The sequence below is a fragment of the Chelon labrosus genome (genome assembly GCF_963514085.1).
Source record: "Chelon labrosus genome assembly, chromosome: 5".
Taxonomy (NCBI): domain Eukaryota; kingdom Metazoa; phylum Chordata; class Actinopteri; order Mugiliformes; family Mugilidae; genus Chelon; species Chelon labrosus.
The window spans coordinates 13275502-13296965 of NC_140341.1; the positions used below are offsets into that span (position 1 = coordinate 13275502).

At 41.8% G+C, this 21464-nt stretch overlaps 2 protein-coding genes and 1 pseudogene across 14 annotated transcripts in view; 1 reads left to right on the top strand and 2 right to left on the bottom strand.

The window, feature by feature from the left end:
- LOC311488796 (NXPE family member 3-like) overlaps window positions 1-21464 on the bottom strand; it is a 148469-nt pseudogene that overhangs the window by 56189 nt on the left and 70816 nt on the right. The gene's annotated exons all lie outside the window — the stretch shown is intronic.
- LOC311487964 (NADP-dependent malic enzyme, mitochondrial-like) overlaps window positions 1-21464 on the top strand; it is a 32538-nt gene that overhangs the window by 9246 nt on the left and 1828 nt on the right. For 3 of the 12 annotated variants that reach the window (XM_084544445.1, XM_084544446.1, XM_084544451.1), the window contains exons 2-7: window positions 5698-5786; window positions 8155-8232; window positions 9629-10079; window positions 10160-10321; window positions 10533-10636; window positions 11459-11562. In XM_084544445.1, the coding sequence (XP_084400571.1) occupies window positions 10047-10079; window positions 10160-10321; window positions 10533-10636; window positions 11459-11562 (403 nt within the window). In that variant the 5' untranslated portion in view covers window positions 5698-5786; window positions 8155-8232; window positions 9629-10046. Of the gene's footprint in view, window positions 1-3167; window positions 4321-5493; window positions 5612-5697; window positions 5787-8154; window positions 8237-9628; window positions 10080-10159; window positions 10322-10532; window positions 10637-11458; window positions 11563-21464 lie in introns of those variants that run through there. The other 9 variants (XM_084544447.1, XM_084544450.1, XM_084544449.1 and 6 more) reach the window with 9 other exon arrangements.
- On the bottom strand, window positions 12277-21318 carry LOC311488714 (NXPE family member 3-like; the record flags this gene model as incomplete). Its single annotated transcript, XM_084545565.1, has 5 exons — window positions 12277-16512; window positions 16587-16805; window positions 16897-16964; window positions 19937-20709; window positions 21202-21318. The coding sequence occupies 5 exons, from the start codon at window positions 21316-21318 to the stop codon at window positions 15950-15952; spliced, it is 1740 nt and encodes a 579-aa protein (XP_084401691.1). The 3' UTR covers window positions 12277-15949.

Genomic DNA, 21464 nt, shown 5'->3' on the forward strand with positions numbered 1-21464 from the left:
AACTGAGTTAATCAGGGTTAAAACATTAGATAAATACATTAAAAGAACCCAAAAGCCCTGCCCTCATCAATATGACTACTGAGGGGAGCGCTACAGTAGCCACACAGGGTCAAACTACAACCTACCAATTTGACTTTATTGCTTGCAAAACCACGCAGTAGTCTCTAATGACCAGTAGCGGTTTTAGGCACGGCCTAAAGTCAGTCACACCTCGACTTTCTTCCATATTATGTGGTCACCAAGGTGAATTGGTTTAGTCCTGACTTCTGGTCGTGAGGGACAGCGTTTGAAGAGATGGACAGAAAACAAGCCAATGTAGGAAAAGAAGAAGAAGAGGAGAAACGAGCAAAATATAAAGGTATGCTATGTTCTCTCTGTATGATTACAGTATCCATGTCATGAATGAAGGGCTAATGTTAATTGGTGGTATACGTTTGTTAGCCTTTTTGCTATGATGCTTGCAATGCTTATACAACAGTAATTCGTCCTAACAAACACCAGATCTAATTTCACCGTAAGATTGTGCATTGCAACAAAACTGTTACAAGTTCAGTTATTATTTATTTCCATCATGTTGGGTCCTGTAATTAGCCAACGGACTTTTCATATCTGTAGGTAGTTTCAAAGATGAACAATTGCCATTTGCTACAACTCTATTTTGTGTCAAACATAGTTTAACCAGTCATAACTAAAAGTGTGCCAAGCATAGAATTCGAGGCAGTAACCAAGGAGCTAATTGTTCCTCTCTGAAAGATAGATTAATATAGTGTCTAATGACAGACATTTAGCATGTAAGGGCATGTTTATTTAAATTTGCAATTCATGGATGTTTTGTATAAGAGTTATATTAGAGTCTACGGTCTTTTGATGTCAGTTTCAATTGCAATTTCAGGGGCACTTCTAAAATATTTCGGAGCATCCTCTGCCACTGGTCAGAATGAGCCACCCACCTCCCCTACTATACAAGACCTGCCATCTACCTACCTATGTTAGAGGTGGAGATTGTGCACCTTAAAAAGTGTGTTTCCTGTTGTAATTGCAATAGTTGAATAACTGGATTCTCTTAAGTGTTTAAATATACTATTGAAGTATTGAGCAATTGAGAAATATAAGTTTCTGTTTCACTTATATTTTTATAATAAAACATGGCTGTTTGTGCAAAATTTTGTGTTATTTCTTTTTGCCTTATTGACAAAGTAGTGAACTGTCCTGTTACGCACACACTAGTGATCTCTGATGTCGAAGAGGGTAGAGTTCTTCTCGTTCAACAGACTTAAGGTGATGTGACGGCACAGCCTGACTCGACGGCTCATGAACCTACTCTGCATGCATAAACAACACGACTTTGGGACGATCATGGAGGATGAATATCGGGCATGCTCCCAGACGGCAAGGATACAACACACCTGAAACATGGGTGCTGATGATGAAATTGAATCATAGAAATGTTAAACAGGAGGGAAAAGATGGAAGTTAACATGTTATCTCATTCACAAACATATATGACGCTATTCATTTAACCACAGAGACATCTACACCCATTTATGACTCACGTGCACAGGAGTATAAATATAGATGTCACTGACAGATAGACAAAGCACACTGTGTTATTGGCTAGGCTAATATCATTGTGTCCTCTCCTTGCTGCAAGTAAAAGATCCTTAAGACAACCTCGTCTGGAGTCTGTCTCGTCTCTTCTCTGAAGTGTTGGTAATCTTGACAGTGGAGGTATAGGCACTAGTAGTGTAAAACACGGATCTTTCGAGGGATTCGGATCATTCTGAGTCACTCACTGATATGAGCCAGGCTGTGCAAGTCACTTGAGTCACTTGACCCAAAAGGGCCCAATTGTGAAAGAAAGTGTTTCCAGTACATGCACTCTTGACATAATAAAGCATAGTAAACAGACTATTACAGTTACCTGTTATTGCCATTTATCAGTTCATTGTGATCATGTAAACATGAAAATCATATCAAGTAGCTTACATAAGCCTAAACCTAAAGGCCAAAATTAGGCTGTGCAAAAAAAAAAAAAAAAGAATGAGGACAGGGTCGCCACTACGAAAGAATATTTTATTTTCTTATGGTCTAAAATGTATGTGGAGTGGATGCAGAGAAGGCTATTAATTCACTCACAACATAGGCTCCAGTGAGATTCAGTATTATAACATTACTCACAGTCTAGAAGAAAACAGACATTCTTGTCTGTGATTAATGGTCTAAATTTTAAAATACGGTCAGTTTTTTTTTCGTCTTTAGACTGGCTATAGGTGGCAATAGATTAAGAGCATTTGTGTTTTCTCTGAGATGAGAATGGTGCTTCAGGGATTCGGATAAGCAGGGATTCGCGACTCGTGGATTCCTGAGTCGGTTAAGTTTCGTTTCTCTGCCGACCGAGTGAGTGGCTGTTGACTCCCTGCTCTTGGTTAAGCAGATTCACGAGTCGCTAGTAGTTAACTAGTTACTTCTATAGCGGAGTAATTCAGTTATATCCAACAAGTAGCTTAAGCTACTCGGATGAGTGGTGAAACGTCTTCTCAAAAAAACTCTACAAGTCCAGTTGCCTTTTTTGAACCTTGTTGGATATACCATGACCTGGATGACTGAGAACCTTCACAGACGAATAATTCAGTTACTAGCAGTTACCTTTTGGGAGAAGTAACTATAGCAAAACTGGTCTGGCCCAGTGGTGGACCACACAACCCACTTGCACTTGGCCCACATGCATGAATGAATTGCGGCCCTTTTGTGGCCCAAATCCGGCATCCAACATGTGTGCCACATAAGGCCCACAACTCAGCCAAACTACAACCGGAGCTGGCCCTAGTCTGGCCCTATGGTGGGCCAAACCATTTTCAGAAGTGGTTCCTGATGTCAGCCTTAATTCAACCTTAACACAGCCACTTAATTTATATACCATATTTATTCAAATATATATATATATATATACATAAATATATATTAAAAAAACAAGTACAGTATTATAAGCAAATGTTTATTTTTTTTAGTCATGTCAATACACACCTGCACATTTAACAAATATTTAACAAATTTAAAAACTGAACATTTATGATTCTACATGTCCACAAACTGGATAAATTGGATTCTCCCCACTCTCAGCATGAATTTAAGATATGTCTATTCCCTGCTTTAAGAAAGCAGGTTTAAGATTGTATTTGTCACATACACAGTTATATATAGTACAATGCACAGTGAAATGTATTCTTGTACCTGCAGCCAGTAGATTTAAAAAAAAAGAGTACTACAGTAAAACAGTAGTAATTGCAAATTCCTTAACACGCAAGGTAAACAATACAAGTGTAAATGTACACCGATAAAAATAGAATAAAATATAGACTGTAATATAGAATAAAATATAGATGGTAAAACTCAAGTGTAAACTTAGAGGGGGGGTAGTTTGTATATATACACACATTTACGGTATTTGTCGTAAATGTGTGAATTGTCCTGCTGGAACACCCATGACCTCTGATGCAGACCCAGCTTTCTGACACTAGGCCCTACATTACGGGCCAGAATGTTTTGATAGTCTCCAGATTTCATGATTCCTTGCACACAATCAATGCACCCAGTCCCAGAGGCAGCAAAACAACCCCAAAACATCTTTGAACCCCCACCGTATTTGACTGTAGGTACCGTGTTCTTTTCTTTGTAGGCCTCATTCGGTTTTCTGTAAACAGTAGAATGACGTGCTTTGCTAAAAAGCTCTACCTTAGTCTCATCTGCCCACAAAACATTGTCCCAGAAGGATTGAGGCTTACTCAGGTATGTTCTTGCAAACTGCAGTCTTGCTTTTTTATGCCTCTGTGTCAGAAGTGGGGTTCTCCTCGGTCTCCTGCCATAGCGCTTCATCTCATTCAGACGACGACGTATTGTTCGAGCTGACACCGTTGCACCCTGAGTCTGCAAGACAGCCTGAATTTGTGTGGAAGTTGACTGAGGTTGTTTATCCACCATTCGAACAATCCTGCGTTGCATTCTTGCATCAATTTTTCTCTTTCGTCCATTTCCAGGGAGATTTGCCACAGTTCCATGGGTTAAAAACTTCTTGATTATATTGCGCACAGTTGACAAAGGAACTTTAAGATCTCTGGAGATTGACTTGTAACCTTGAGATTGTTGATATTTTTCCACAATTTTGCTTCTTAAGTCCTCAGACAATTCTCGGCTCTTCTTTCTCTTCTCCATGCTTGGTGTGGCATACACAGGCAAACAACACAAAGGTTGAGTCAACTTTTATACATTCCAACTGGCTTCAGTTTTGATTTCTATATTGCCAGCACCTGTTACTTGCCACAGGTGAGTTTAAATGAGGATCACATGCTTGAAATGAAATTATTTACCCACAGTTTTAATAGGGTGCCAATGATTTTGTCCAGTCAATTTTTGAGTTTTGTGTAAAATTATGTCAAATTTGGCTTTTTTCTTCTGCTTTTTTGTGTTGTCCCAATGCACTTAAAGGAAATAAACGTGTATACCAAAACATTTGTAATTTCAACACTTTTCTGGGAGAAATGGTGCATTTTCTGGAAAAGTTCTAGGGGTGCCAATACTTTCGTCCATGACTGTAGCTAAACGTTAGCGCCCCTTGTTAACATTTAGGCTAGACTCTAGACAAAAATTGTCTTTGTATACCAACGGTTAGCGCATTGTCTCAAAAACAAATGTTATCGTAAACATATAACTGATGCATTTCACTCACCTCGTCTTTGTTGTCCGTCTCACCGGAGCGCATGGGCATCAGCTCTGACCACAGTGACGTCGGTCGCGTCAGTCACCTGGACAGTTACTTACGTGGCCTACGTTGAGTGGCTGATGAATTTAAAAAGTGGATAGCTGGCTGACCGTTGAAAGTCCGCTGTTGCAAGATTTAACTTTAAAATTTCAGATCAACTGTGATATCTGTCCTGTTTCGACAAGAACGATAGTTAAGGGTGATAGCTGATTTTGATTGACATCGATAATATATCATAAGAATATTTTATTTATTTATTTTTATTAAATCTGTGATGTTAAACAACAACTCACTCAAAAATATCGAAAAATAACTTTAAGGGTGGCATGAGTCCGGCCTCACATATGTGGCCCAGAGGTCTAAGCTGATATGTGGGCCGAATTCGGCACTCCACAAGTGGCCCACATCAGTCTGCCGGAGTCAAGACAGTGCCGCCTTTGCCGCATCTGGGCCATGTCCGGCTCACATGCCGTATGCCAGTGCCGAGTGAACGCCACCTGTGCTGGCTTCAAGCCAGATCTGGCCCACATGTCTCTGCTATGTGGGAATAAGATAAGCTTACAGAGCTCTGGGTCCTTCTTTCCCTGACAACAACACACAGCATGTCAGTTTACGAAGTCTGACTCCTAAATCTTCCTCGACCCAGTTTTGTACAATACAACAAACAAAATATGATGTGAGGAGTGGTCCCCTTCTGATTGGCTGCCACGATGTGCTTTCCTTCTTTGGCACCCCAGCATCTGTCTCCACTTCTGCAGATTCCTCTTTTCAGTAAGGTCAACGTATCCTCCTGTGACCTAGAAGCAACAAATGCGCCCTGTTCTTGTTTTTCACCCGAAACTTCCTCCTTATATGGTACTTCTTACCCCTGCTCAGTCATCTCATGGCGCCAGCTCTGCAAAACAACTTTCTCAGTTCTATGAACTCTGTTCCTGTTACAGGCCTCAAGACGGGTCGCCTGTTCTCAGAAGATATATACCCTGTTTACACAGAAGAAGACAAGACAGGAGTCATCAGTTCCTCATAGCAGGTTGTTAGCTGTCTTTATTAAACAGATTTTCACTTTTCTTTTTTCATATTATCAGTTTCTCTATTTCTTATTTCAGTCATTCACTGCACATATATCCCCACATCATGAAATTACAACACGTTTGTGTCCTTTAAAGTCACATTTCTACCGTTTTAATCAGCTAAATACTGTTTTTTTTTTGTTTGTTTTTTTACTTGTGCTTTTAACACCTTTGGCTTCTATTATGTAGTTTTTACTATGCTACTGCCTGTTTGAACACATCTTTCTTATGGAAACAATAATGTAAACCACATATCAACTAGGGATGGGCAATATGGAGTAAAAATTTTATCCCGACAATTTCTGGTATTTATCACGGTAACAATAAAAATGACGATAAATAAACACCAATTCAGCCTAATCTTTTTGACTATAATGCATCTGCAAGTTTTATCTGAGTTGTTTTTTTTATCGGACTCTTTGGATGAAGTCGATGCTGCTTCTGCATCCTTGCGCATTTTCTGGCTTTCTTCATATTCTGGTTTGTGCTTGTGTTTGAGGTGGTGGAACAAATTAGTGCCGTTACTGTCCTTTTTATGCACTATTTGTTTGCAAACCTTGCATGTTGTAATTTGCTGCTCCGCATCAGACTTTTTAACCCCTTCATGCCTAGTGTCACGAATTCGCGACACACTGTTTCTGTTCAGACTGCATCTGAAATAACACATGTAATACTCCAATGTTGGTTTGTGCACATTCAAAAAATTCCTAGGAACCTTTTGCAAGCACTAGTTTCCCGTAGGACCGGCCGGAGTGGTAAGCAAAAATACAAATATTCCATTTCTTTATATAATTGAAAAATCAATTCAGGCGTTAAGGGGTTAAAACCAAACCAGATAATGGAGGTGGAGCCTCGTTTAGGAACGAGCTCCTCGCGTCCCGGCGTATCTGCTCCACCTTCCGCCATCGTCAATTTGTCAATATTCCATACGTGTTGGGCTGCGAGTGTGTCGCGCACATATATACGTCATCAATGGGAATTTATCGTTTTTATCGCGGGATGAGATGAGATATTCTTACCGTGGGGAATGTTTTTGACGATATATTGTAAACGATGAAATATCGCACATCCCTACTTGCAACTGTAATTGCGTGTCCCCCTCCTCCCTCTGATGTTCTCCCAAATAATGTGTGAGGTGTTTTTCCCAATACGCACAATCTGCCCCTGGGAGATCAGGATTATCCTCCATCTGATCTCGCACCTTTTTTGGCAACCCCTCCAGAAGAGCCCTTCTAAACAGCAGCCGCTGTCTGGGATCGGAGGATGGGTAAACACCCGTGGAATTAAACCACCCCTCCTTACATCTAGTTACATATTGGTTTGGAGTTTCATCTGATTTGATCTTACATGCCACTTGCATCATTTTTTCAGCCTTTAACGGCCACCTGTCTCTTAAAGCAGTTCCCCAGGCAGTGGAGTGCGGCATAAATGGGTTAATGTCTGGGACTCCAGAGGTTTTGGTAGCTGTTTCTATTGCCTCCGAATCCCAGGATGGAGCACACCTGGCCAGAACTGCTCTGACATCCCCCATTGCTAATCTCTGACCAGTAGTCAGTCTACATAATCCCTTTAACCCTTCCCCCCTTCTACCAGGGGTGGAAGCTCATCCACTAGGCTATTCAGATCCCCCAGGGTTTATGGTTTGTATTTATGTCCTCCCCCTGTATGGCCACTAGGGGAAACTGACACCCCTGCGTCTTTTGGCTTTGGGAGCGCGTGAAATGACTGTGGCGGGAGGATACTCCTTCTTTACGCAGAGTGCCAGTACAATAGTCTGGACATCCTCTTAACACTCCTCCTCTGTCTTTTCCTCCTCACTGCCTTGTTCCTCCTGATCACCCGCTAAGGAGCTGCATGAACCATACTGTTGGTCTCGTGGAGGAGTCTGTTCTCTTCTCCCTCTTCTTTCCCACATGCCCTGCTCCTCTCCTGCCCTTGCTTGATGTGGTGACGAGGATCCATTTTCTGGCACGCCCCCAACCACAGGAATGGATGCTCTAGGCGCATGAACAGTAAATGCCTGCGCAATTTCACTAGCAGCTGCCCGCACGTGATCGACCCACTCCTGAGTTTGTTCTGACAGACGCATCATTATCTCTTGGTCTTTTTCCAGCTGTCTTTTTAAACGTTCTCTGGCTCGCTCGGGACCCTCATCCGACACGTCCGTCACCTCCACCAACCCTCCCTTAATCTCAAACATGGGGGCTTGCATTGCCAGTAAAGGGTTGTATGGAGGGGGCGGATATATCCCAGGCACGGGAGGGGCAGTGAGCAAGGGAGCCCTACCCTGACTTTGTCCCTCAGTCTCTTTTTCTTTCTTTTTTCTAGCCTGATCCCGCTCCATCATCTCATTCCTTTCCACTACTACCGCGGCCATCCCCAGCAGATGCAAGACAGACTTCCTATGTTCGTGAGCCTCAACGTCTTTTTTCCATTTATGTTTAATTATAGACTTGGGTGGTTTTTTCTTCAACTCTTTATCATAACATTCCCTTTCCATGCATCCTATCAGACCAGTCAACTCTACCTTTCCTTCCGACTTTCCCTGCAGTTTGAGCTCATTCCACATATCTGTAACTTTTTTCATCTTATCCTTCGCCTCTTTTCCAGACAATTCTGCCCTCACCTGTGAAAGAACTCGTCCTTCCCACCATTCCCCACACTCTGACACTCTCCCTGGACTGGCCCCTAATCCCACACAACCTCCATACTCTTGACATTCTCGCTCGAATTCTCCTTGTATTCTTACTATGTTACCACAAAAATTTTTATACACGTGCACCTGACCAGTGAATGCCTCCGTCGGGCAAATCAGGAGATCGTTATGACATGCTTCTAGACCAAACTAATTTGGTTCGGTCACAACCTGGGGGTTAATTCCCGACCTCCGTAATTCTTTTAATTCACCAGTCAACAGTGTCATCCAAACCTCCCCGTACAGAACCGAGACCGGCAGGATAACCAGACATATCCTTCAATCAGCCCTTGCCTCGGGACACTCCCTCACATATAACCCCGAAAACAGAGTCGGTTTTAACCCGGTCTTTAGGGACTTTAACCCACTTTAACCCTGCATGCTCGTTTTATGGATGATGCTGCAAGGTCCGTCTCTGGTTTGAATCTTTTATTTGTGCAATTAGTAATAAGATAAGCTTATAGAGCTGTGGGTCCTTCTTTCCCTGACAACAACACACAGCATGTCAGTTCACGATGTCAGGACCACGTAGTGTTTGTTACTTTTTTTAGTTCCGTTCTCTGTCCTTTTTGTCACTTCCTGTTTTATTTTGTAGTATGAGTCTTCCGAAGTTTGTCTTCCTGTCTAGTTCTGTCTGTGATTGCTTTCCCTGCCCTCATGTGTTTCACCTGTGTCTCATTGTCTCCCTCTCCCTTGTGTATTTAAGCTGTGTTCCCCACTCCTTCTGTGTCAGATCGTCTTGTAGGTTTACCTGAAGCGTTCGAGCCAGTTTCTTCAAAGTGATTACTAGTTGTGACTTTAGCCTGTCTTTATTACCTGAGTTTTTCGCCTGCTGGATCATTGTACCTTAGCCTGTATCCTGACTTCCTGGTTTTGAACCTGCTTCTGAATAAAACAACCTCTGAGATTGCCTTGGCAACCGCCGGATGTGCCCTTGAGTACGATATATGTTCACATATGTGCACTATACAGCCAGAGCTGCTAAGCACTGAACGATTCGGTGAAGGAATCTTTTGAACAAATTATTTTAATGAACTGATTCTAGTGATTTGATTCTAGTGATTCAGTACAGTCAGAAAAAATGCTGTTCCCATCACTACTGTGCAGGCACACGACCGCCGGTGGGATGCGGATTTTGGCCGGTGCCTTGAGTCACACTGCAGGGGGGCTGCCCGCAGACAGAGCCTCCGTCCAGGTTGTGCAGGTCTGCCACTCTGGGACGAACCGCAGAGGGGCTAAGACATCACCAGAAACCCCCACCTCAACAATTGTGTCTTAATTCGAGTGGAAAAAACTCCATTTTAATGCAGCAAGGTGCCTTAAAATCTAAACATGTGCTGTCATTGCTCATGTCTACAGACAACACTATGTCCCACATACCATTTGCCATGGTGGTGGAACATATATAAAGAGAGAATACCATATAAGTACCAGATGAATGCCACGGCTTCTGTGTATGTGAGATAGCTAAGAGGTTAAACCGGAAACATGGATCACCATCCATGACTGAGGCCACATCACCACCATGCTCAACTCCTGGCCTGAAGACAACATCAAGGTACAGACACTTTAAACACACAGCTGTTTGCACCTGAAACGTAACGCACCCACTGGTAATACGTGTTGGTCTCATTCCAGGCCATTGTGGTGACAGACGCTGAGCGTATCCTCCGCCTGGATGACCTGGGCAGCTATGGGATGGGGATTCCAGTTGGGAAACTGGCGCTCTACACAGCCTGCGGCGGAGTTGGGCCACAGCAGTGCCTCCCTGTGCTGCTGGACGTCGGCACAGACAACCAGGTGAACGTGACCTCAGAACGTGACCTGCAGTCAGCGTTTATGTGCTGGTGTAGCGCTCCATAACTCCCTCTTATCAGTCTTCTGACATTTCATATCAGTTTAGGGAAGTACTGAAGTGATTAAGCAACTGTCTCACTGATCAGTTGCAGAACCAAAATGGAACAACCACAAGGAGTTCTCCTTTATACATAACTGTTGTATTTTTGTGCAGGCACTCCTCGATGACCCTCTGTACATCGGACTGAAGCACAAGAGGGTCAGAGGAAAGGAGTACGACGGTCTGATCGATGAGGTCATGAAGGCGGTGACGGACAAGTGAGTAAAAACACAAATGGTTAAAAGAAGGTGCAGCTGATCAGAGGCAGTCCTAGCTAGATTTACGCCCTGGGCGAACCATCCCTACCAACCCCACCACCAACACAGCAATATATTATATTATTTGTATTATTATATATAATCTTAAATACAAAAAAGTAACAAGAACAGACAAAAAACAAGATAAATAAATGAAATACAGTATATAAACACCAATGTAAATTGCATAAATCCTTCATCACAGGATCTAATAACCATGCTTGAAAAATCCCTGAAGAAAGCTAAAATAAATAAATAAATAACTATATAAAAAAAGATTTATATAATAGAACTATTTCGTATTTTACATACGAGTTTTGTTTTGCATCATCCTAATACCATCTGAACAGTTCCAGTTATGATAACACACCAGTTTTGTACATAGAGAAACTGCAGATAATTAACATAATCTGTATTCAGTGCTCAGACTGTAGCAGATTTTTCAATCTGGGTTTTTCACCCTGTTTACAACTGTCATTAACATTAACAACAGGTGTGAAGTGCAATCTAAAACTTGACTTTTCTAGCCTTCGATGCAAAATCATCAATTACATCATCATATGAAATCTGTTGTGCAACGCTAATAGTTGCTATTTCAGCAAAACTAAAAACCAAATACAGTCGTCTTCTGTGGCTAATGGCAACATATTAGCAAGAGGCTAATAAATAGCCTATAGACTGTCACTCACATCACTCATAGAATCTGCATACCTTTATCTTTTGCCCGTTTCTCCTCTTCTTCCTTTCTTCTTTTTCTGAACTGGGCACCTGATGGCTTCTTTGGTCTTTTACTTTGATCCATGATGAAGATGAAGACTCGACATCATTAACTTTTGCATTACCTTTTGCCAACACCGTCCGTTCGCCCGTCAATCAACCGGAGTTACGTGAGTCAAGTAGATGACTGCACATTATGATTAGTATTATTATTTTATTTTATTTTTTTGCATTTTTCACATAACCCAATTAATTACATGTAGGTATATGGGTCTGTGTTAATTTTAGGAATGAAATACAATTTATTTGGAAGCAGTTTGTGTCATGGCTTGGGATCAGTCTATCCCTCTCCCCGCTCCCCCTTGCCTCTTCTGACACACACAACCTGTATGACTCTCAGCAGCAAGTTGATGTGACAATGAGGGCGCCCCAGCGCCCACTCCACTAACTTGACATGGAAATGAGTGGTAGTCTAGAAAACTGGCGAGTTTTGTTTTTTACCCTCCTGAACCCAAACTGGGAGCTGGTTTCTCAGGAGAGGAGCCTGATAGCTGAAGGCTCTACCTCCCATTCTACTTTTTGAAATTCTAGAAACCACAAGAAGGACTGCACTTTCAGACCGAAGTGATCTGTTGGGATGATATGGTACAATGAGGTCTTTAAGATATGATGGAGCTAGGCCTTTAAGGGTCTTGTATGTAAGGAGGAGGATTTTAAATTCTATTCTAGATTTCAAAGGGAGCCAATGAAGAGAAGCTAAAACTGGAGTAATATGATTTCTCTTGCTAATTCCTGTCAATAACCTTGCCGCGGCATTTTGAATCAATTGGAGGCTTTTTTAAAGAGCTATTTGGACAGCCAGACAGTAATGAATTACAGTAATCCGGTCTGGACGACACAAATGCATGAACTGGTTTTTCAGCATCACTCTGAGACAGGATGTTCCTAATTTTTACAATATTACGCAGGTGAATGAAGGCAGTCCTGGTTACTTGCTTTCTGTGCAATTTAAAGGACATATCCTCGTCAAATATAACACCAAGGTTTTTCACAGTAGTACTGGAGGCCAAGGTAATGCCATCCAAAGAAACCACGTGATTAGATAATGAATCTCTGAGATGCTTAGGACCAAATACAATGACTACTGTTTTGTCTGAGTTTAAGAGTAAGAAATTACAGGTCATCCAAGACTTTATGTCTTTAAGGCATGCTTGGAGTTTAACCAGCTGATTAGTTTCATCTGGTTTCATGGATAAATATAGCTGGGTGTCGTCTGCATAGCAATGGAAGTTTATGCCATGTTTTCTAATAATATTGCCCAAGGGAAACGTGAAAAGTATTGGTCCTAGCACAGAACCCAGAGGAACTCCATAACTTACTTTTGTATAAGTAGTAGAATCATTGTTGACATGAACAAACTGGAATCTGTCAGACAGATAGGATTCAAACCAGTCTAATGCAGTTCCTTTAATCTTGATTTCACTTTCAAGTCTCTGTAATAAAATATTATGATCAATAGTGTCAAATGCAGCACTAAGATCTAGCAGAACAAGTATAGAGACAAGTCCACTGTCTAAAGCCATGAGGAGATCATTGGTAACTTTAACCAGAGCTGTTTCTGTACCGTGATGAAATCTAAAACCTGACTGAAACTCTTCAAACAGACCATTCCTGTTTAAGTGGTCACACAACTGATTAGCAACAACTTTTTCTAGAATTTTGGAAATAAAAGGAAGGTTGGAAATTGGTCTATAGTTGGCTAAAACATCTGGATCTAGAGTGGCTTTCTTGAGTACGGGCTTAATTACAGCAATCTTAAAAGACTGAGGCACAGCTCCTGTTAATAAAGATAAATTTATCTGGTTCAATATGGAGGTGTTAATTAATGGAAAAACTTCTTTGAGCAATTTGGTTGGGATTGGATCTAGAAGACAAGTTGATGGTTTAGATGCTGTAATTGTTGAAGAGAGCTCAAGAAGATCTACTGGGGAGAAGGATTCCAGATATTGCTATGGTCTTACAGAAATGTCTAATGTCGCTGTACTTACATCTTTGACAGCTGGAGGAAGGATGCCTTGAATGTTTTCTCTAATGCCAACAATTTTATTAGTAAAGAAGCTCATGAAGTCATTGCTACTGAGGGCTAAAGGAATAGATGGCTCAACAGTGCTGTGGCTCTTTGTCAGCCTGGCTACAGTACTGAAAAGAAATCTGGGGTTGTTCTTGTTTTTGTTAAACTATGTTTCCAGGCTATGCGAGCTTCTTCAGAATTAGTGGAATGCCAAATTCTTTCCATCTTTCGGACTGCCTTTTTTGAGCAGCGCAACTGTGAATTATACCAGGGAGCTAGCCTCCTCTGATTCATGACCTTCTTTTTCAGAGGAGCAACTAAGTTTAGAGTTGAACTAAGCGATGCTGCAGTGCCATTGACAAAATAATCTATTATAGCAGGAGTTAAATTGTGGTTGGTGATAAAATCGGCCATATTCCTAGAGATGAGAGCAGCACCCGCTAAAGTGGGGTGGATGCCATCTCACCTAATCAGACCAGGCTTTCCCCAGAAAGTGTGCCAATTGTCAATGAAGGCCACATCGTTTGCTGGACACCACCTAGATCAGTGTTTTTCAACCACTGTGCCGCGGCACACTAGTGTGCCGTGAGAGATCGTCAGGTGTGCCGTGGGAAATTATCCAATTTCACCTAATTGGCCTAAAAAACTTTTTTTGAAAACGAATTAATTATTACATGCAAATAATATGTCATTGTCAAGTGTCTGTGTATATATATCTGTCTGTGTATCAGAGGTTGCGCTAGACTTTTTCGTTGTCTGTCATTTTGACTGACAGGGTCATAAAAATCCTGTCATAATCTATTTTTACCCGTCACTTTATTTATTTTTTAAATGATAATAAAGACATATTCAATAGCATTTAATTTTCATTAAAGTTTAATTATCTTTAAGTACTTTTTTCAAAACAGTATTGAATATAAATGGTAACTAAAACAACAACAAAAGTTTCGGCTGCCGACACGTCTTGTCCGTACTCGGAATGGGACTGCTGGCATAAACGGCTCTTAGACGGTACCGTTGGGATGAAGTGCTTCAGTGGTGTGCATATTCCATTTTGGTAGCCGTTAGCTGCACAGACGTAGACCCTTGACTGTATATACTAGACGTAGACATATGGTTAGCCGACAGCCGAGCTCTGACGTGTGCATCAGTGTAATCGGTGTACCAGGAAATCGTGCACCGACAAAAGTTCCGCGATGTTTGGGACGCAAACTGTGATGAGAGACAAGAGCCAGTTAATAAGGTCACTTGCCACCAAGTGGTCAGGGTGTAAAGTGCAATCTGTCAAAATGATGGATGGCCTTCAGTCATGGCCTCCGTCACATTTTAAAAAAAAACGGTCAATGACGGAAAATTTTTGGTTAATGCGACCCCTGCTGTGTATGTATATAGGACTTTTTTCTTTGTGTTTATTTGATTTCTTTTCAAGACAATTTGACAAGAATTACTTTATATTGTTAATATTGGCTACGGAGTTTAATTTTTTTAACGTTTTCGGTTGGTGGTGTGCCTTGTGATTTTTTCAATGAAAAAAATGTACATTGGCTCAAGAAAGGTTGAAAAACACTGACCTAGATAACCAGCGATGGAATGACGACGTGCGACTAAACATGTCATCATTGGTCAGGTTGGGCAGGGGACCAAAGAAAACTACGGAGTCCAACATAGTTTTTGCAAACTTACACACCGATTCCACGTTAAGTTTGGTGACCTCCAACTGACGTAACCGGGTGTCATTACTGCCGACGTGAATAACAATTTTACCATATTTAACCTTAGCCTCAGATGGCAGTTTAAGGTAAGATTTGGTGTCGCCCGCTCTGGCCCCTGGAATACATTTAACTATGGTCGCTGGATTCTCTGTCTTCACGTTGAGTCGCCAATTACCAGAGTTGGTTTCTCAGCGGGCGTGTCGCTGAGTGGGGAAAATCATTTGGAGTATGCCCATTATCTATTAAAGGTACAGGATTTGTCTAATTTTTCAGCTCTTGAGCTTAAGTCCTTCTCATATTTTGCCTGCTATAATGATTTACAGAGGTCGTGTTGTGTGCTGTAGACACATACAAACATTTGAAACTATAAACGGAAAGTGGGCGTGTACAGTATGGAATTTAACCACAGTGCTGTTGATGCAATTACAGACAGAGAGAAAGCTGTACTTGAAGTGCTGCTTCACATTAACAGTGAATTTGGTTCAGGACGAAACACACATATATATTTTAACAGAGAACAGCCTGAGAGAAATCTTTGACACCTGAACTCTGGGAGTCTTCAGCTTTGACAGAAAAATAAAATTAAAAATGCTCCTCACACACACACACACACGCACACACACACACACATACATCACACAAAAGACTTTGGTAACAATAAAAGCTGAGCAGTACCAAAATGTTTGTCATTGCCAGAACCGGTTGACTTGATTGATTCACACAATACAGTCCTCAGTTTCCTTCAACAACAAACCCACTATCTTTGCTGAATTTTTAATTTTGGCTGTTCTTGTTCTCTGGGCAAATGTAAGACAAAAGCATGTCTACCATGTTCTTGACAATGACTGGAGGAGGATGCATGTCATGAGGGAGGCGGTGTGCCAAACTCATCTGCCAGGCGTCCACCACCAGAACGTTCAGTCCCTTGAACATGGCCTTGAGCACCATGTCAAGCTGCAGGAAGTACCACTCGCTGGTGTAGACACTCATGTTCTGGTCCACGGCTTGGAGATTGGCTGATCGGATCACTACGAGGGTCCCCGGTGCTCGGTCCATGAGCCTCACCAGCGCTCGTCGAATGTGGCGAAGCCGCCGTATGTATACCTCCACTGGAAAGGTGTTGAAGTGGGCCCAGATGCTGAGGACCACCACGGTGTTGGGAATCCCGGAGAGGCCGTCCAGCTCATTTGAAATGTATCGCAACTCACTGGACATGATGGGGAAGATGCGGATGGGATTTCCATGGCAGCGGTACTTCAAGAGAATATTATGGGTGATGTCTACTGCCATGAATGGCCCGACATTTTTAGGACTTTGCAAGTTGAACTCCTTTAATTCTGGATAAGATACAATAAATTAAAGTTAAAATGGAACGGAAAAGAGTCATTCAGGATGAGACAAAAACACTCACCTGGTACAAAAGCAATGAGGTACTCAAACCACTGGCGGACAGTGGAGTCTCCGTACATGTGGATCACTTTGTCCTTCAAACACTGAATGACGGAAGATGGCTGATTAAACTGACGCATCGTAATGCCAGCTAACGGCCTCCACGAGTCTTTATAGTAATATCCAGATGGTGCTAAGTTGTTACGTTCTGGTTTCATGGTGCTGCTTTCTTCCACTACTTCTGTATTTGATGCAAGGTGAGACAAATGAGTTGACTGGAATAACTCAAAGAATGCATAAACTACAAATGTCACTCTGCAGGTATACCCTACCTTTCTGTGGCAGCACATTGATTCTGTCGGGTCCTGAAGCGTGTATGTGAACTTTGAGGTTTACACGACTAAGACAAAAAACAAAAAGCAACATATTGTTCACTGTTACAGTAAAGGCTATCTTTATCTACTGTCTCAATTATTTAGACTTTATCGCTGAATAATTCACTAAAACAGAACTTTCAGGGAACTTTCTATCTGTGGACTACGTTTTGTTGAGAGAAATCAGAAGTGAAAGTACTGCCTGGGGAAAGTTTTTGAAAATTGTTTAACCTCTTTCTTACGATATTTGAACATTTATTTATATAATAGGGAAATGGACAGAGTCACCTGACATCTAATTGACATTTAACTGACATCTGGAACGTCCAACTGATATATATGAGCAATATACAGAACCAACCAGACCATACATGGAATCCTTTTTTAAAAATGTACATTAGATTAGGAGTGGACATAATTGTGGCAAGTGATGGATGAAATAAGGTCTGTGTTTGGACACAATTATTGTCAGTAGGGAGAGCAAACCTGACACAAGAAGACATGGTTGTGTCCAGCCCCATATGTTAATGAGGCACCACACACTATAAAAACAGATGCGTGACACCACAAACTCAGTCTGAACTTGCATAGCACCAAGAATCAGACTCGAGTTTGTATCTTTTTAAGAATAAACTTCTCCACTTTGAAGATATTCCAGATACCAATAGACTCCAAGAACTTAGATTACGTGTTGAAGTAAAGAGGTGCAGGCTACAACTGGCCCTGCCTGGTAGGGATGTGCGATATTTCATCGTTTACGATATATCGTCAAAAACATTCCCCACGGTAAGAATATGTCTTCCCGCGATAAAAACGATGAGTATTTATGTTTATGTTTCTCTTTATTATGTCTATGCGTATAGCGTCCTCAGCCACACTGCGCATGTGCAAGAAAGTACGGAAACCGCGTTGGGACGGTCTTCATTCATTTTAACGCCTGCAGTGTGTTTTAAATAACTTGATTACGTAGATTCAATTCAGAACAATTTTGTAATCCCAAAACCTTTTTGTATTACATTAATGCAATGAAACTCTCTTGATTTATTTTTCAAAAGTGGAATTATTCAGTAGTTTCACCTTACAAAAATGATGTAATGCAAACAACATCATGTTTCACTTCTTAGAGTGTAGTTCCTAGGAATTTTTTTAATGTGCAAAAACCGACATTGGAATATTACATGCGTTATTTCGGCTGCAGTCTGAGCGGAAACAGTGCGTCATGAATTCGCGACAGTAGGCATGAAGGGGTTAAAAAGTCTGATGCAGAGCAGCAAATTACAACATGCAAGTTTGCTAACAAATAGTGCATAAAAAGGACAGTAACAGCGCTAATTTGTTCCACCACCTCAAACACAAAGCACAAACCAGAATATGAAGAAAGCCAGAAAATACGCAAGGATGCAGAAGCAGCGTCGACTTCATCCAAAGAGTACGGTAAAAAAAAAAACAACTCAGATAAAACTTGCCGATGCATTATAGTCAGAATGATTAGGCTGAATTGGTGTTTATTTATCGTCATTTTTATCGTTACCGTGATAAATACCAGAAATTATCAGGATACATTTTTTAGTCCATGTCGCCTATCCATACTGCCCGGTACCTCACACTTTTCTTCGACAGTTCTTCACATAAGCAAGCTGGTCTCCCTAAGACCATAGATGTTATATAAAATGGAGGACATGACAGTTCCCCAGAAGTTAAAGCAGGGGTCGCGTTTGCCGAATATTTTCAGTCATTGACCATTTATTTAAAACTGTGGTGGAAAAATCTGAAGGCAATCTGTCATTTTGACAGATTGCAATTCGCACCCCTGACCACTTAGTGGCGAGTGACATTATTAATTGGCTCTTGTCTCTAATTGCAGTTTACATTCCAAACATCTTGAACTTTTGTCAGTGGACGATTTACTGGTACACCGATTACATTGATACACAAGTCAGAGCTCGGCTAACGGAGGAATTGGATGAAAGCACGTTGCTAGGACTGATGGAAGGCAAATTTTATTTTTGTGCAAAAAAGAGTCAGCATACCACCGAAGCACTTCAACCCTACGGTGCCATCTAAATGCAAAGCGTGTTGCAGTAAGCACAGAAACCGCTGGAGCTGTTAGTGCTAGCAGTCCCGGTCCGAGAACAGGAAAAAGACGTGTCGGCAGCCCAAACAGTTTTTTTTTTTCTTTTTCTTTTTTTTTTTTTACTATTTAATGAATTTATATTGAATATTATGAATATTAATTAAATGATTGAAGATTGAATGCTATTGAATATGTCATTATTATCATTTAAAAAAATTAAAGTGACGGGTAAAAATAGATTATGACGGTATTTTTATGACCCTGTCAGTCAAAATGACAGACAACGAAAAGGTATATCAGAAATGCTGACACCATGGCTGGTGAAATTATTTGCAACTACAGTCTATGTATTAGTGACTAGAGTTGGAGATACACCTTGCTAATGATACCAAGATGAGTAAAGCTATGAGTGAGTCCAGATTGTGGCAGCCAGCGGTGTCCTTATAGCTTACGTGGTGCCCCATAAACTGAGACTCTAGTCCTCACTGCAGTGGCACAGGGTCAATTCCAGCTTGCACCCTTTGTGTAAGCTCTTGCCTCATTAATTCCTGCCTTTCTCCACTGTTGACTATCCAGTAAGGGCCCAAAACGCCAAAAATCATGTGGCTCCTGGGTTGAAGGGGTCACAACTGGTGACAGGACATCGTCACTACGCCTCTACCACATGTTCATTACTGCACTGACCCTGGTTGCAAAATACGTTACAAGCACAAGAACGCAACGCTCAGTTCCCCTATATTTGGGAATAATTTTAGAGGAACTGTTGACGGTGTCCATCTATACACAATTCTGCCACAACATTTGAACCACCAACCACTGACGTGAATAACTGAATAACACTGATGATTTCTTTACTAATGTGCTGGCTGGTATATATTCAGAATAAACAAAGAATGAGCTATGGGATTAGTTAACTCTACAAACCTTTTAAAGAGCAGTTCTTCCTCCTTGGTGATGAGGTTTGCCGTGTAGCCTCCCATGGCGTGGTTGATTCTGGTGTCACAGCTCAGCATCTTCGGCTTATAGCAGTACCAGGGTTCACCTGTGTAAAGGTCTGTGTAGTTGCACAGGGGCTGCTGGCCAGGGGGCAAGCGCATGTTGCACACAGTAGTTTCTGACAAGGGGCCCAAGCGGAACACGCTCTTAAAATACACTCGATCAGGCCGTTCCTCCCTCAGTCGCCGCAGCACAGCAACGGCCTCGCTGGAGTGCACCAGCGTTATCTCAACCTGCGCTGACCCCACCCAGAGGAGCGGGAACAGGGCAGAATAAGATCCATTCCTGTGGTCCACTACCGTGCCTGCTACACCTGCTTGAAGCTCCGGAGAGTGCAGCCTGGCCAAGATAAAGTCCCCACCGTAGTGCTTGGGACGACCATCGAAGTCACACATTTGGACGAGGGCCTCCAGCTGGTCCCCAACGTGCCACTCTCTAACTCCCTTGCTGGGAAGGATGGTGAAGAGGCTGTGCACGGGGTCACTAGTGTGACGGAGGGCGGTAGGTGTAGAGTTAGATGAGGGCAAAGGCCAGGCGATAGACTCCAACAGGTAGCGCTCTTCCAGTTCATCTTCGGGCGAGGGTTTCTGGTCCAGATGGGCACAGAAGGTGTGGTTGTGATGAAAAGTAGGGAGGTTCTCTGAGTTGAGGGACGACTGGGTCCTGTTCTTAAACTGGTAGAGGGCTGAAATTCTAAAGTTCTAAAGAGAAAGAAAGACAGTGTAGTAAAGAGTAGAGCGGTTGGCACACTATGGACTAGTGAATAATGCAATACTAAATAATTTGGCTTCTGTTGCTTTGATATTAATTTAACATTTGTTTATTCTTTTTGTGTATTCTTCCATCATGCAACAGTGTTTATCTTAGTAACTCTTCCTGGATGGTTACCCAGGGACACTTTTGTCCTCTTGAGTGAGGCAATCTTGTCAAAAATTGCAGATTTCCTGTCACTGTTTGTAGCACTTTGGAGCAGTTTTCCTACTTTCATGTGGGATATATTGGTAACACGCTGTAATGTAAGTTTTTCACACAATCAAAACACATGGTTTATGCTTTCAGGGCCTGTACCTAGGAGACAGACAGATGGCTGAAAGGAGTAAACAATGTGACCTCCAGTAGATAAGAAGTATAAAACAGATCTACAGTGTGTATTATTTGCTCATTTGGCACTCCCAACGTTTAGATGGGCTGACAGCTTTGTCTGGGCTGTCAGCCCATCTACAGATGTTGACAGGCTCTGTCCTGGACTGCTCTCTCGACTCCATCTCGGAGGTGGGTGAGAGGAGGATGTTGGCCAAGCTGACAATCATGGACAATCTCACCCACTGCATCAGACTGTAGGAGACCTAAGCAGCTCCTTCTGCAGCAGATTGCTGCATCCACTATATATTTTTCAGTGTTGTTTTTTTGTTTTTGTATATATTTTCAAATTTGTATTGTGTTTTTTGGTAAATAC